Source organism: Bufo gargarizans, chromosome 9, assembly GCF_014858855.1.
Source record: "Bufo gargarizans isolate SCDJY-AF-19 chromosome 9, ASM1485885v1, whole genome shotgun sequence".
NCBI classification, from domain to species: domain Eukaryota; kingdom Metazoa; phylum Chordata; class Amphibia; order Anura; family Bufonidae; genus Bufo; species Bufo gargarizans.
This window is the reverse complement of record NC_058088.1, coordinates 166229371-166244438: the sequence shown is the minus strand read 5'-3', so window position 1 is coordinate 166244438 and position 15068 is coordinate 166229371. Positions and strand designations below refer to the sequence as shown.

Sequence of the window (15068 nt, the reverse complement as noted above, 5' to 3'; positions counted from 1 at the left end):
ATAAACAATAAAAAAATAACAATTTTTTTTCAATTATTTACCTCCCCATAGGAATCCTAAAAATAAAATAAAAATGCACACGCAGCTCCGCAGACATAAATATAAAAAACCTATGGGGGTCAGAATATGGTGATGGAATAAAAATATATATTTTTTATCAGTTTTTTTCTATGTATTAAAACTGTAATAAAGCAATATAAACGTGGTATTGCTGTAATCGCACTGACGCAGAGAATAACAGTAACAGGTCAGTTTTAGCGCATAGGGAACGTAAAAAATGGAAAACCACAAGGTCCTGAAGGGGTTAAAGGGAAAATTTCAGATGATAATATAAGAAGAAATTGTTATTTCCACTCATATTAAGAAGAATTCTCACAATAATCAGTAATAACGTTATTTGACAGTGAGGACCCCGCCACAGCCTCTGGCCACTCTGGTTAGAGGGTCGCAGTTGCTAGGCAACAAGCAGGCGCCATCTTTCCCCTTCCCTCTGTGGGGTCGCTGACGCGTTTCCGGTTCCTTTCCACTCTCCGCCCGCCGGAGCCACCGGAAGCGGAGGGAGCCGGGCGGAAAGGAGCGGAAAGCCCGTGACAGCCACCAGAGCCGCCACCTCCCTCCCTGTCACCCGGGTCACACCCCCGCCAGACCGCCGGGACACCCGCGCTGTCACCCCCGTCCAGTGTCACACCCCCTTCGGTGCCCGGCCATGGCCAAGAACACACTGTCGTCGCGTTTCCGCAAGGTGGACATCGATGAGTACGACGAGAACAAGTTCGTGGACGAGCAGCTGCAGGAGGAGCCGGCGGAGCTCCAGGGGCCGGACGAGGGAGAGGTGGACGGGCTCATCAGGCAATATCCTTGTGGTCCGGCAGGATCAGGTTTGGGGGGCGGCAGACTGCAGCAGACCCCATTCATCGGCAGTGGTATTGAGGGGGTTAATACTGGTGACCCCATTGTGGGGTCTGCTCAGGTCTCTGGTTACCCCCTTTGGCACGGCTCAGAGGAGATCTACCTAAAGTCCATTCACATCAATGACAGGGTGATGGAGAGTCTCACTGGTGCCAAAGGGGTTAACTCTCTTGGCTGCAGAAACGTCCCCCTCCCCCAGATTTCCCCATTAAATGAGGTGATCAGAAGCAGCACATGGGGGTCCTGATGATCAGATATTATTACCTGCTGTGGCACTACAGATCCCAGCAAGTGTCGCCTGGATTTCTTTCCACTCTGGTTGTGGCCGCTGTTTGGTTTCTTACTGGTTTTATTACATGTTGTAACTGTATTGTGTGTCCATGTATTGGGTCATAAACACTAGAGGGTACGGAATGGAAGCAGAGACTGGTGGAGACTTTTATTTTTTATTGGTTACGTCTGATTTTGGGTGACAACCAATATGTCCTCTGAATTGGTTGTCACCCTGCTTTCCTTAGCACTCGGGCTACCAGATTATTTAGGGTTCATGCACCTAACAGCAACCGTTTACTGCCAGCAGCCCCCCCCCTCTTGTGCCAGCAGATCCCCCCCCTCTTGTGCCAGCAGCTCCCCCCCCCTCTTGTGCCAGCAGCTCCCCCCCCTCTTGTGCCAGCAGCTCCCCCCCCTCTTGTGCCAGCAGCTCCCCCCCTCTTGTGCCAGCTTCCCCCCCCTCTTGTGCCAGCTTCCCCCCCCTCTTGTGCCAGCAGCTCCCCCCCCTCTTGTGCCAGCAGATCCCCCCCTCTTGTGCCAGCAGCCCCCCCCCTCTTGTGCCAGCAGACCCCCCCTCTTGTGCCAGCAGCCCCCCCCTCTTGTGCCAGCAGGCCCCCCCCCTCTTGTGCCAGCAGCCCCCCCCCTCTTGTGCCAGCAGCCCCCCCCCTCTTGTGCCAGCAGCCCCCCCCCTCTTGTGCCAGCAGCCCCCCCTCTTGTGCCAGCAGCCCCCCCCTCTTGTGCCAGCAGCCCCCCCCTCTTGTGCCAGCAGCCCCCCCTCTTGTGCCAGCAGCCCCCCTTGTGCCAGCAGCCCCCCCTCTTGTGCCAGCAGCCCCCCCTCTTGTGCCAGCAGCCCCCCCCCTCTTGTGCCAGCAGCCCCCCCCCTCTTGTGCCAGCAGCCCCCCCCCCTCTTGTGCCAGCAGCCCCCCCCCCTCTTGTGCCAGCAGCAGCCCCCCCCTCTTGGGCCAGCAGCTCCCCCCCCCCTCTTGGGCCAGCAGCTCCCCCCCCCCTCTTGGGCCAGCAGCTCCCCCCCCCCTCTTGGGCCAGCAGCTCCCCCCCCCCCTCTTGGGCCAGCAGCTCCCCCCCCCCTCTTGGGCCAGCAGCTCCCCCCCCCCTCTTGGGCCAGCAGCTCCCCCCCCCCTCTTGGGCCAGCAGCTCCCCCCCCCCTCTTGGGCCAGCAGCTCCCCCCCCCCTCTTGGGCCAGCAGCTCCCCCCCCCCTCTTGGGCCAGCAGCTCCCCCCCCCCTCTTGGGCCAGCAGCTCCCCCCCCCCTCTTGGGCCAGCAGCTCCCCCCCCCCTCTTGGGCCAGCAGCTCCCCCCCCCCTCTTGGGCCAGCAGCTCCCCCCCCTCTTGGGCCAGCAGCGCTCCCCACCCCCTTGGGCCAGCAGCGCTCCCCCCCCCCCTTCCCACCCCCTTGGGCCAGCAGCGCTCCCCACCCCCCTTCCCACCCCCTTGGGCCAGCAGCGGTCCCCAACCCCCTTCCCACCCCCTTGGGCCAGCAGCGGTCCCCAACCCCCTTCCCACCCCCTTGGGCCAGCAGCGGTTCCCACCCTCCTTCCCACCCCCTTGGGCCAGCAGCGGTCCCCACCCCCCTTCCCACCCCCTTGGGCCAGCAGCGGTCCCCACCCCCTTCCCACCCCCTTGGGCCAGCAGCGGTCCCCACCCCCCTTCCCACCCCCTTGGGCCAGCAGCGGTCCCCACCCCCCTTCCCACCCCCTTGGGCCAGCAGCGGTCCCCACCCCCCTTCCCACCCCTTGGGCCAGCAGCGGTCCCCACCCCCCTTCCCACCCCCTTGGGCCAGCAGCGGTCCCCACCCCCCTTCCCACCCCCTTGGGCCAGCAGCGGTCCCCACCCCCCTTCCCACCCCCTTGGGCCAGCAGCGGTCCCCACCCCCCTTCCCACCCCCTTGGGCCAGCAGCGGTCCCCACCCCCTTGGGCCAGCAGCGGTCCCCACCCCTCCCACCCCCTTGGGCCAGCAGCGGTCCCCACCCCCTTGGGCCAGCAGCGCTCCCCACCCCCCTTCCCACCCCCTTGGGCCAGCAGCGGTCCCCACCCCTCTTCCCACCCCCTTGGGCCAGCAGCGGTCCCCACCCCTCTTCCCACCCCCTTGGGCCAGCAGCGGTCCCCCCCCCCCCTTCCCACCCCCTTGGGCCAGCAGCGGTCCCCACCCCCCTTCCCACCCCCTTGGGCCAGCAGCGCTCCCGCTCCGTGGTCCCGTGACACAAACGAATCTTCGATGCAAAGGATTTTTTTGTGTTGAATTACTCTATTCAATCGAGTAATCGCTTCAGCCCTGCGCTCAGTTGACTGTGTTTGGAAGTCTCCTAGAAGGCAGTGTAGCATGCTGGAAGTTGTAGTTCGGGGGAACTGCACACAATGTGGATCAGGTGTGGGGGGTTTTTCAGCGCGGATTTTCATGCAGAAAACAAACGCAGCATAATACAGCACCAGGAAAGCGGGTGAGATTTGCGTATTTTGTGTTCGTCGAAGCAAACAAAAAAATAAATTAAAACCCGCCGGAAGGTTCCACGCCTTTTGATAGAGCAGTTGTCCCCCATAGTTATTAAAGGAGTTCTCCGGGCCGTGCGGTGGCCAGGCGCGAGTCTGAATCTCTCGGTAGCGCTATGGCGAGCGGTTCAGATTCAAGCATGAGATGATATCGCCAGGCTAGGATCATATGCCCAATGGACAACATGTGATCCCAGAAGTGGCCACCGCCGCGCAACCGGGAGAGGACTTCTTTAACATAAACAGACATCCAAAAAAGGGCAAGAAAAAACACATAAAAACACACAAACACTGCAATAACTAGTTTGGATTTATGTGGTGTTTTTACATGGTTTTTCTGTGCTCTTATAACAGCGGGAGTCCCCTTTACTATGCATTATGTTTTATACAGGCGCCGACAGAATAATTTATTTTTTTTTTTATACCTGTTTTTGCACAAATTTGTGACTGTATTGTCATTGGCCGCGCGGCACGGTGTGGTCGTCTCCTTACGGAGGTGAGAAGCAGTAGGGCACGTCGCAGAGACACTGTATAGTGGCACACGCCGTAGTACGGAGCATTGAGACCCCTGTGTGCCCATTTGAATGCTGGGAACATAACGCCTGCGGGGAAAGCTGAGTGACGGGAGCCCCCATGGCCGTGGCTTATATTTTCCAGAAACCTCATGGAGGACACGTCCGATTCTTCTGTCTTCAGGGGTGATTGTGGTGTCTTTGTAGGTTCTGCACCTTTAACAAGCAGCCCCCCCCCCCCCTTTATAGGTGCACGTGTAGGACGCCTGTGCCACTGAATGGACGTCTTTGTAACCCACTGGCATGGGCGTGACTTCTGTAATGAAGGGCTCTCGCCCGCCACACCCTGATTATGTTTGACTTGAATGGGTTGTAAAAAAGCCGGGCTTGTTTAGTAGTGAGCGCTGCATTCCTCACCACAACCTGAGACGCCACCATCGCACCTGATGACCTGAGAGAGGCCAGCGGGGACTGATGTTAACCCTTGAGTCCTTGTAAAGGGCGTCTGTCCGCAGATTTGTAGCTAGGACACTGGCTGACCTGTTACATGTGCACTTGGCAGCTGAAGGCGTCTGTGTTGGTCCCATGTTCATATGTGTGCCCGCATTGCTGCTTTCATGTATGCAAATGAGCCCCTAGGAGCAATGGAGGCGTTGCCATTACACCTAGTGGCTCTGCTCTCTGCAACTACTGCGCCACTGCACTTTGACAGGGCCAGGCAGTGTAAATGTCATCACACCTAGCCCTGTCAATCAAAGTGCAGTGGGTCCGGCAGTTGCAGAGAGAGCAGAGCCTCTAGGTGTAACGGCAAAGCCCCCGTTTTGCATATAAAACATAATTTTTCTGAGCAATGCGGGCACATAAGAACATGGGACCAACACAGATGCCGTCAGCTGCCGAGTGCACATGTAACAGGTCAGCCAGTGTCATAGGGACAAACCTGCTGACAGATGCCCATTATAGGGAACCTGTCATCATCTTTGTACTGCCCATACTAACAGCAGCATAAAGTACAGACAGGTGAGTTGATGTCAGAGATCTGTCATTTAAAAGTAAGTGGTTGCCGAGAACCAACATCACAACCATTAAAGACTGGGCCTGGAGAAGAGTCCCGGCCACCAGAGAAGAGTCCTGGTTATTCATAAACTCCCCCTTCACCCCCCCACCTGCTGATGACTGACCGTCTGAGGCTCCATTCACACGTCCACAATTTCGTTCCGCAAAATGCCGACCCATTCATTTCTATGGTGCAGCACGATGTGCTGCCTGGATACAGAATTGTGGACCCGCACTTCCAGGTCCGCAATTCCGTTCCCGAAAAAAATAGAACATGTCCTATTCTTGTCCGCAATTCCGGACAAGCATAGGCATATTCTATTAGTGCCGGCGATGTGCAGTCCGCAAAATGCGGAACGCACATTGCTGTGTCCGTGTTTTGCGGATCTGTGTGAATGGACCCTAATACCTAGTTTTCTCCCTTTTCTCTCTAGGAGAGAATGGCCAATCCTCAGCAGATGGGTGAGAGAGCAGGAGATTAGGAATAACCAGGACTCTTCTCAGGTAGATTTGACTCTTTTCGAGGCCTGGGCTGCAATGATTATGAGGCTGGTTCTCAGCAACCACTGACTTTTAGCTCATACGTTACACACCGCTGACATCAGCATTTCTGTCGCTACTTTATACGGCCCTCAGTGAGGTCAGCATAACGTTGACACTTCCATCATAAGTAACCTCCTGGAGACTTCATCTTCTCTGAAATGTTTTTCACTGATTTCTTCCTAATACTTCTGGTTTGCGGCCATGTTGGTTGTTGGCAACTGAATTGTCGAGTTTGATAGAACCGAACACCTCCGCTCTTGCTCCCTTTTGTCAGCCATTTAAAGGAGAGGTCCATCAGTATTCTCCAGTGGGATCAGCAGTGGTACCTTCAGGAAAATATCTGCTCCCTGATCATTGCTTTACCTCCCTTTAGGATATCCCAGCGGTTTCTTCTGTTTGCACGTGTGGCGTGCGGCTTCTGACATGGCCTCTTTGCTCAGTAACTTTTCACACAGTTCCTTGTCTGTAAGCGTCTAGATTGGTAGCAGCCAGCATGCGGTGAGAGGCAGAACCGGATATTCCTGTCTGGGATGCTGCGCTAGGAGATCCCGAAACGTACAGGCAGACATAAGCCATATTGTAATATAACTTATTACAGAAAACCTCCTCTTTCTCCACTTAGCAGCTGCTTCTTTTCATAATGGTAAAAATCCTGTGGAGATTCCCTGAGAGATTTGGGTTACAGCTGCCGCCCATAGAAGTCTGTGGAGAAGGGAGGTACAGCAAGAAGGCTGCCTTCATCCATTGATGAGATTCGACAAATCGTTGCGTAGCTTTTATGTGCGGAAATGGATCTGTCAATTGTTTGTACGACTCGTAGGTTTTTCAGATCCCGGCTGTGTTCCACCACCCCCCCTCCCCAAACTGCTCTAGAAATGTTCTTTCCATGTCCACAAAACGGACAAGAATAGGACATGGTCTTTTTTGCAGAGCGGACATACGGAGGCGGACAGAACAAGTCCGAATCCGACCTGCAAAACACACAGAGCGATCATACGGTCATGTCCATGAGCTCTTAGAGGCAGTGGTTTTCCCCATAGACTTCAATGGGGTTGTTAACGGAAACAGAAAAAAAAAACGCATATGGATTTACGTGTATTTTTTTATGCAGTTTTTTTAATGCAGATTTCATGTGGGTTATCTGCATACAGATCCGCACCGTGAGCAGGTAGCCTAAAGGGAAAAACGGGCACAGAGCGATTCGTAGGGCAAAAAGTGTCCTCCATGCTGCTACAGAGAAATAGGGGTGCAGGGTCCCCTCTGTGTGCATTGTGTGAGAAATATTTTAGCGGGCCCCAGCGCTCAGGTGCAGTCTGGGGACTCCTCCTAGGCCACCGTCACATTCATCCGTCACGTGGCCTCTGGCTCAATACCAAGCGCGGGCACTATACAATGTACAGCGCCACACAGGAGTCCCGGAAAACCACTTTATGACTGTTGCCATTTTGTGGTCCGCAAACCGCAGATGCGCGAAATATGGTCACCGCACTTTTCTTGGTCCCTTTTTAAAGAAATACTACTTCTTCCGCAAAACTGACAAAAATAAGACATGTTCTATAATGTGCGGAGAGCACACAGATGAGATCCAAATTTTTTGCTGAATGGGTCCATATCTTGATCCACAAAAAAAAAAAGCGGATCGGCTGCGGACCCAAAATACAGTTGTGTGCATGAATGTTTAAAAGCTCCCTATAGCTCAGCTTCTTGTGGCAGACTTGGGGGTCATCAGCTTAGGCTTTCAGTGGCTTTGGCAGGCGTAGCGCACTATACCCATAGCTCAGTGTATATAGCGTGCGGGGCGATCACTGTGACATTAAGTGCAGCTGATGGCTGTGCCGGCAGCCGTCTGATGCTGTGCTTACAAGCTGACTTTGGCCTGTCACTTTGCATAGCTCTGCCTTGTGTCCCGCGGTCCGGCTGGCTGCGGGCTCTGGTTTACACATACCTGCTGCACCGTCACATCCAAGTCGTGCTCCCATTCCCTATTTTAGAAATGCGCGGGCCTCGGCATTGTGACTGTATGACGTAACATCTGTATTCCTGGAGATTGAGCCGGCCGGGGGTGGGGGACTGCTGCCAGAGGATTAGGATTTCATTTCTCATTTATTTAATAGAGCCTCGCCATTAAAATTATTATAATTTAATATTTTTTTTTAAAAGCACCATTAATTCCAGGGCACTGTTCAGATGAAAGGGGGTGCATAATATACCGTACAACGGCAGCGACCTACCTACCCAGCATGGGGTTCGAATGATTGTTGATCCGAGGCTTCGTTCCTGAGTTATGATGCTTTTTCTTAACATGCAAATTAGGCCTTTGGTGCAATGAGGGCGTCACCATTGCTCCTGCAGCACCCAAGCTCCGCTCCTCTCTGTGGCCAGCGCCTCCCTCACTGCCTGGCCCTGTCAATCATAGCAGCAATAGAGGGGCCGGCCACAGAAAGGGCGCTGGTGTGGATCTATACTGATATGAATTATAATAAATGACAGCCCGCTAAGCCCTGCACCGCCTACTGCCTGACCCTCTCCTCCCACTTTTTGATGAGTGGGATACAGAATGCCCCAAAAAGTGAAGATTTTTGTGTAGTGTTCTGCTCCTAGAGGCTCCGTTCTCCCACCTCTGTCCACTCCCTGCTACACTAGATTGACAGGGCCAGGCAGCGTTGGTCTCCAGCCCTGTCTGCAGTGTAAATCTCGCGCCATTCAGTGCGCAGGCGCCCCCCCCCGCTCCTAGAGGCTAATTAGCATATTATACAAGTTAGATTTCTGTCATAACTGGGCCATAGATAAAAGTAGGAACAGGCTAGTTAGGTTTAGCTGACATCAGCACATCGCTAATGTCAGCTAGCTTATTAGGGTTAAATCTGGTGACAGAAACCCTCTAATACTTAATGCTTTATTCCAGCCACATAGGGTCTTCTATAGCTTATACATTTTGATCAACGATCTTGGTCATAGCACACGTGTGTCCAGTGGAACATGCTGCGGTCTTTGAGATATTGGATGCATATAGTTCAAGAGGTTGCACAGAGCCATATTATGCTCATGTGCACGAGGCCTTAAAGGGGTTGTCCAATAGATAAAGGAATCCCCACCATTGCCCTGGTTTCATTTACTGGCGGGCAGCTGATCATGTGATTGCTGTGGCCCAAAACTGGTCTCACCGCCAACCATTGCTGTGTCCCAACCCACCGAGCATCTACTGTGTGTGGTCATGTTGGGGAAGAGCAGAGTCAGGTGTGTGAGAAGTTACATCTGTTCTCAGGGGAGATAGGCCTCCGTCAGATGTCTGGCACCGTGAACACAGGCACTCTCGGCCAGGCAGCAGGTTCCCCCCGTGAAGACAGGCACTCTCGGCCAGGCAGCAGCTTTCCCCCCCCCCCCCGTGAACACATGCACTCTCGGCCAGGCAGCAGCTTCCCCCCCCCCCCCCCGTGGACACATGCACTCTCGGCCAGGCAGCAGCTTTCCCCCCCCCCCCCGTGAACACATGCACTCTCGGCCAGGCAGCAGCTTTCCCCCCCCCCCGTGAACACATGCACTCTCGGCCAGGCAGCAGCTTTCCCCCCCGTGAACACATGCACTCTCGGGCAGGCAGCAGCTTTCCCCCCCGTGAACACAGGCACTCTCGGCCAGGCAGCAGCTTTCCCCCCCGTCAACACAGGCACTCTCGGCCAGGCAGCAGCTTTCCCCCCCGTCAACACATGCACTGTCGGCCAGGCAGCAGCTTTCCCCCCCGTGAACACATGCACTCTCGGCCAGGCAGCAGCTCCCCCCCGTGAACACATGCACTCTCGGCCAGGCAGCAGCTTCCCCCCCCCCGTGAACACATGCACTCTCGGCCAGGCAGCAGCTCCCCCCTGTGAACACAGGCACTCTCGGCCAGGCAGCAGCTTCCCCCCCCCCCCCCGTGAACACAGGCACTCTCGGCCAGGCAGCAGCTTTCCCCCCCGTGAACACAGGCACTCTCGGCCAGGCAGCAGCTCCCCCCCCCCCCCCCCCCCCCCGTGAACACATGCACTCTCGGCCAGGCAGCAGCTCCCCCCCGTGAACACAGGCACTCTCGGCCAGGCAGCAGCTTCTTCCCCCCCATGAACACAGGCACTCAGCTGTGTGAAGCGGCCACAGCATTCTGGTGTGTGCTGCATAGGCCAGTGACATCACGTTCATCGGTCACATGGCCGATGCGCAACTCTGCCCCATTCATGTGTATAGGGCTGAGCTGCAATACTAAGCACAGCCACTCTACAATGGGCGGCGCTGTGCTTGGAAAGCTGCAGTGCTCACCGGAGCGCCGTGGTCTCAAAATATCAATTTGATATTTATAACTTATCCTGAGGATAGGACATCAATATTAAAGGGGTTGTCCCATGACTAATGTAAAAAATGAAAAAAAAAAATGAAAATCAGACATCACATAGTACAGGGATGGCCAACCTGTGGCTCTCCAGCTGTTGTAAAACTACAACTCCCACCATGCCTTGCTGTAGCCTGTTATCTTTAGGCAGTCTGGGCATGCTGGGAGTCGTAGTTTTGCAACAGCTGGAGAGCCTCAGGTTGGCCATCCCTGACATAGTACATGACAACCTCTTTCTAGAACCAGCCCTGTACCTCACATGGATCCAGAGATCTCCCCATTCATTGCTCTGCTACATTTATATCAAGCTGGCAGCTCAGGGGGCGTGTCGATGCTCTCCCTATCGCAGCTCAGGGGGCGTGTCGATGCTCTCCCTATCGCAGCTCAGGGGGCGTGTCGATGCTCTCCCTATCGCAGCTCAGGGGGCGTGTCGATGCTCTCCCTATCGCAGCTCAGGGGGCGTGTCGATGCTCTCCCTATCGCAGCTCAGGGGGCGTGTCGATGCTCTCCCTATCGCAGCTCAGGGGGCGTGTCGATGCTCTCCCTATCGCAGCTCAGGGGGCGTGTCGATGCTCTCCCTATCGCAGCTCAGGGGGCGTGTCGATGCTCTCCCTATCGCAGCTCAGGGGGCGTGTCGATGCTCTCCCTATCGCAGCTCAGGGGGCGTGTCGATGCTCTCCCTATCGCAGCTCAGGGGGCGTGTCGATGCTCTCCCTATCGCAGCTCAGGGGGCGTGTCGATGCTCTCCCTATCGCAGCTCAGGGGGCGTGTCGATGCTCTCCCTATCGCAGCTCAGGGGGCGTGTCGATGCTCTCCCTATCGCAGCTCAGGGGGCGTGTCGATGCTCTCCCTATCGCAGCTCAGGGGGCGTGTCGATGCTCTCCCTATCGCAGCTCAGGGGGCAGTTGTAGGATGAAACTGAGCATGTGCGGCCATCTCAGTGAGCAGGACAAAGAAAGAAAAATACAAAACAGCAGGTGGCGCTATACAGATACATTTTACTGAATAACTCAGTGGCTATGCTGCATTTTTAATTACATGCAATTACAAAAGTATTCAGATCCAGGTGCTGGTGTGATAACTGTAGAATGTTTTTCGTGGGACAACCCCTTTAAAAACACAGAGAACCCCTTTAATTTCCCCTGTGATGGTGCAGGGAACTTTGTACACTTACAGCCTGAAAGATCTTGGTGGTCATTTAGCCAGATGCACACAATGGTTAGTTTGTATTAGGGCGTCTTTCCCGGTAGCGAGGTGATGAGGAAGGTTTCTCTGTCGGCTCGCCTTGCACATACAGCCGCCGCTCTCTAGAACTGCGCACAGCTGTGCTCTTATTTTTACTTTCTGGGTGTGAATGGTGCCTTGTGGTTAAGAGGTGGTTGGAAATTTCCCCTCGTCTTGTAACGTCACAATGATTCTAGTGTATCGCGTCTTTCTGATTATGTATGCTGCCACATGTGTATACAGCCGATCACCTATATACCTGTGCCTTTGGGTTGGCTTCTACTCTGCCCCCTTCTTTCCCATCCCAATTTCAGGTGTGCGCTAGAGACACCCAGAAGTTTCCGCTAAGATACTTCCATAAGCTGGTGGGGCAGGTTCCCTGTCCTAAGGCCTCATTCACACGACCGTAAAGGAGATACAAAACGGATACAGTCGTATGCGGGAGGCCTAAAGGAGAGCTTGCAATGAAATGAATGGCAGTGAGGTTTCCGTAATTTCGAGTCATCTCAATGGTAGTGGACTATGTCTGCGGCCATAACGTCACATTGCGCTTTTATGTTAGGTGTAAACAGCGATACGACAGAATCCGTAAAAGATTCTTTATTGTGCCAAACCGTGCACTTCATGAAGACCCAGTGTTGGGGGGGGAAGGGGGTGAAACATCACCATCTGGTACCATAAAGAGCATTATTTAATAGATTCTGTCGCACTGCTGGTTACGTCCAATCTGGAGGAGGTGGGCTTCCCCGTGCGATCGGTGCATCCTTCCCACCAGGAAAGTTTTTGAGTTCCTCCTTAGATCTTTGCGATATTTGTCTTAGGCCTCATGCACGCGGCCGTTGCACGCCTTGCCGGTATTGCGGGTCCGCAATACACAGGCACCGGCCATGTGCACCGTGTATCACGGATGTGGACCCATTCACTTGCATGCACTACTTTTTTGCAATGCGGACGGACCACGGACCCACTCAAGTTGAACAGGTTGGGGTCCGTCTGCAGAATCCGCGCGGATTTTGCCTGTGCATTGGGGACCGTTAATTGCGATGAGGCCTTACAAGTGGTCTAGTAAACTCCTTGAAGGGGTTGACCAGCTTCAAGAGAAAACCAGACAGCCCTTGGGATCTGCCTGCACTAAAGAACTGACAGCTCTCCGGCTGCAGCAGTCACATCACGTTGACAACACTTGATTGCTGCAGCCAATCGCTGGTCTCAGTGAAGCACCAAAGAGGCCAGTGACTGTTTGTAGCAGTCACGTGTTGTGGACGTGATGTAACCGCTGCTGCCGGGAGAAACAGAGTGTAGGCATGGGATCTGCCATGTTCTGTTCTTTATTGCAGGCGGATCCCGACTGCTGTCAGGTTTTCTCCTGAAACTGGACAATCCCTCTAATCACCTGATACTGCATCAGTTAAAGCACTTGTACATGATTGACAAATGCAGACCGGTGCCCCATTGAAGTCAATGGGTCCTTAAAAAAAAAAAAAAGTGGACGCCACACAGGTCGCGTCCGTATTTCGCAGTCGTGTGAATGTAGCCTAAAAGCTCTGCTCCTTTCCAGAAATGGCACCACCCTCGCACACAGGCTGCGTCTGGTATTTCAGATCCTCCCCATTCACCTGAAAGGCGACGAGCTGCAATACCAGACACTGCCTATTGTCAAGAGGAGCGCTGTTTCTGCAAAACTGATGCCTTTTTCTAATCTCTCGACCTCTTTGATGCCTGTATTAGGTCAGATATAGCTTCCGGTTGTCTGCAAAAAGTGTCAGTGCTGCTTTCAATTCCTGTAATGGAAAGCTGGGATCATTACTGTCAGGAGTTGTAGTCTTCCAAATCTTGCTTCTCCCGGCTAGTCACCGTGGTGGTGTTATTAAGACTCTAGATGCTCCAGTAGAGGTTTCATGGTAACCAAATAACCAAATCAGGTTTTATTAGGATAATGTGCTGTTATTTTCTGCCTTCAGAAGCCAGACCCTATGTGTAGCCTTAGTCATTTGATACACGTAGGCATGTGCGGTATGTGCTCCTGCTCAGTGGTCCTATAACTGGGCCACAATCCATTCTGAAAATCTCATGGGCCTCAAAACCACAAGAACAACTGCCAGGTCCTTCTTCACAGTGTCTGTGCCAAGACATGTAAAGAGCATGGAAACTATTTTTTTTTAGCACACTGTGTCACCTTTGTGCAGCTCTCACTTCCTCTCTACCAGCAGGAAGTCTCAGCACAGTGTCAATCAGAAGGCTGCTATATTGCAGTCAGCCAATCCACTGGACTTAAAGGGGTTGTCTCACTTCAGCAAATGGCATTTATCCTGTAGAAAGAGTTAATACAAGGCCCTTACTAATGTATTGTGATTGTCCATATTGCCTCCTTTGTTGGCTTTATTTTATTTATTTTTTTTGCAAGTGAAACGATGTGCAAAGTAATCTTGAAGAAGTAGTAGCGTCCTTACGAGCTTCGTCTCCTCTTCAAACAGAGGATCGACTCCTGGCACCCCCACCAATCAGATATTGATGACCTGGGATAGGTCATCAACAGTGGCGTACCGCCCATAGAGGCAGACCACGCCACTGCTATGGGGCCCGCGGCACTGGGGGGCCCGTAGCGCAGAGGAAGCCCCGCCCATCCTATTTGGCCCCGCCCACTCATGACCGGCTGCTTTTCTCAACTCATCTTATCTTCTGCACAGAGTACAGACACCCCCCCGGGCCCCCCCTTGACCTGAGACTGTCTCAGACGTGACCTGACCCTCCTCCTGACCCGGCGCTCGAGCCGCTGGCCAATCAGCACAAGGCAACTCTCTGTTGAGGCAACTGCTGATTGGCCAGTGGGCGGCGCAAGGGGGCGGGCGGGAGAATCGACTCGAAATTCGCCGACGGCGACGGCTGTCACCCCACCAGAGTCAGTGCCTGCCCTGCCCCCTGAGCTGAGGAGAGACGAGCTGAGTGCTGACTGAGCCAGAAGGAGAGGGAGGAAGTACGGAAGATTCTGAATCTGAAGTGACTTGAGGAGGGTGACTGAGCAGTGTGCACCGTCCGTGTCCCTGGCTGGCTGGCCTGAAGAAGTAAGTCACAGTCTGGGGGGGGGGGGCCCCTCTATGTTTGGGGGTCTCCTCTGGCTCCGCTCCGCCTCCTTCCCTTTCTATCTGTCCACTCCAGGCACTGTAGGAGGAAAGCACACTGTCCTCTATGAGCCCCCTCCCCTGAGTCCTCTATGAGCCCCCAACTCCTAATGCCCCCCAAAATGCCAGGGGGAGAGGAGTAGAAGGAAAGCACACTGTCCTGAGCATTTTGGGGGGCATTAAGGGTTTGGGGGCTCATAGAGGACAGTCTGCTTTCCTCCTACTCTGTCCTGTATGAGCCTCCCCCCCCCCCCTGAATCCTCTATGAGCCCCCCTTATGCCCCCATTACCCCAAAATGCCCAGGGGGAAGGAGGAGTAGGAGACAAGCACACTGTTCTGAGTCTCTCCGCCCCCCCCTGAGTCCTCTATGAGCCTCCTGCCTCCCAACCCCTAATGCCCCCATTACAGCAAAATGCCCAGGGGGGAGATGAGTAGAAGGAAAGCACACTGTCCTGAGCATTTTGGGGGGCATTAAGGGTTTGGGGGGCTCATAGTGGACAGTGTGCTCTCCTACTCCTCCCCCCGGGCATTTTGGGGGGCATTAGGGATTCTTTAATGGGGGTGTGGCATGGG

At 54.2% G+C, this 15068-nt stretch overlaps 1 protein-coding gene across 1 annotated transcript in view; it reads left to right on the top strand.

Moving 5' to 3' along the window:
- The first annotated feature begins 518 nt into the window (after nucleotides 1–518).
- The window catches only part of LOC122946873 (actin-related protein 2/3 complex subunit 5-B), a 30916-nt gene continuing 16366 nt past the window's right edge, over nucleotides 519–15068 (top strand). Inside the window, exon 1 of the mRNA XM_044306738.1 lies at nucleotides 519–852. Coding sequence (XP_044162673.1) covers nucleotides 707–852 — 146 coding nt within the window. The 5' untranslated portion in view covers nucleotides 519–706. The remainder of the gene's footprint in view (nucleotides 853–15068) is intronic.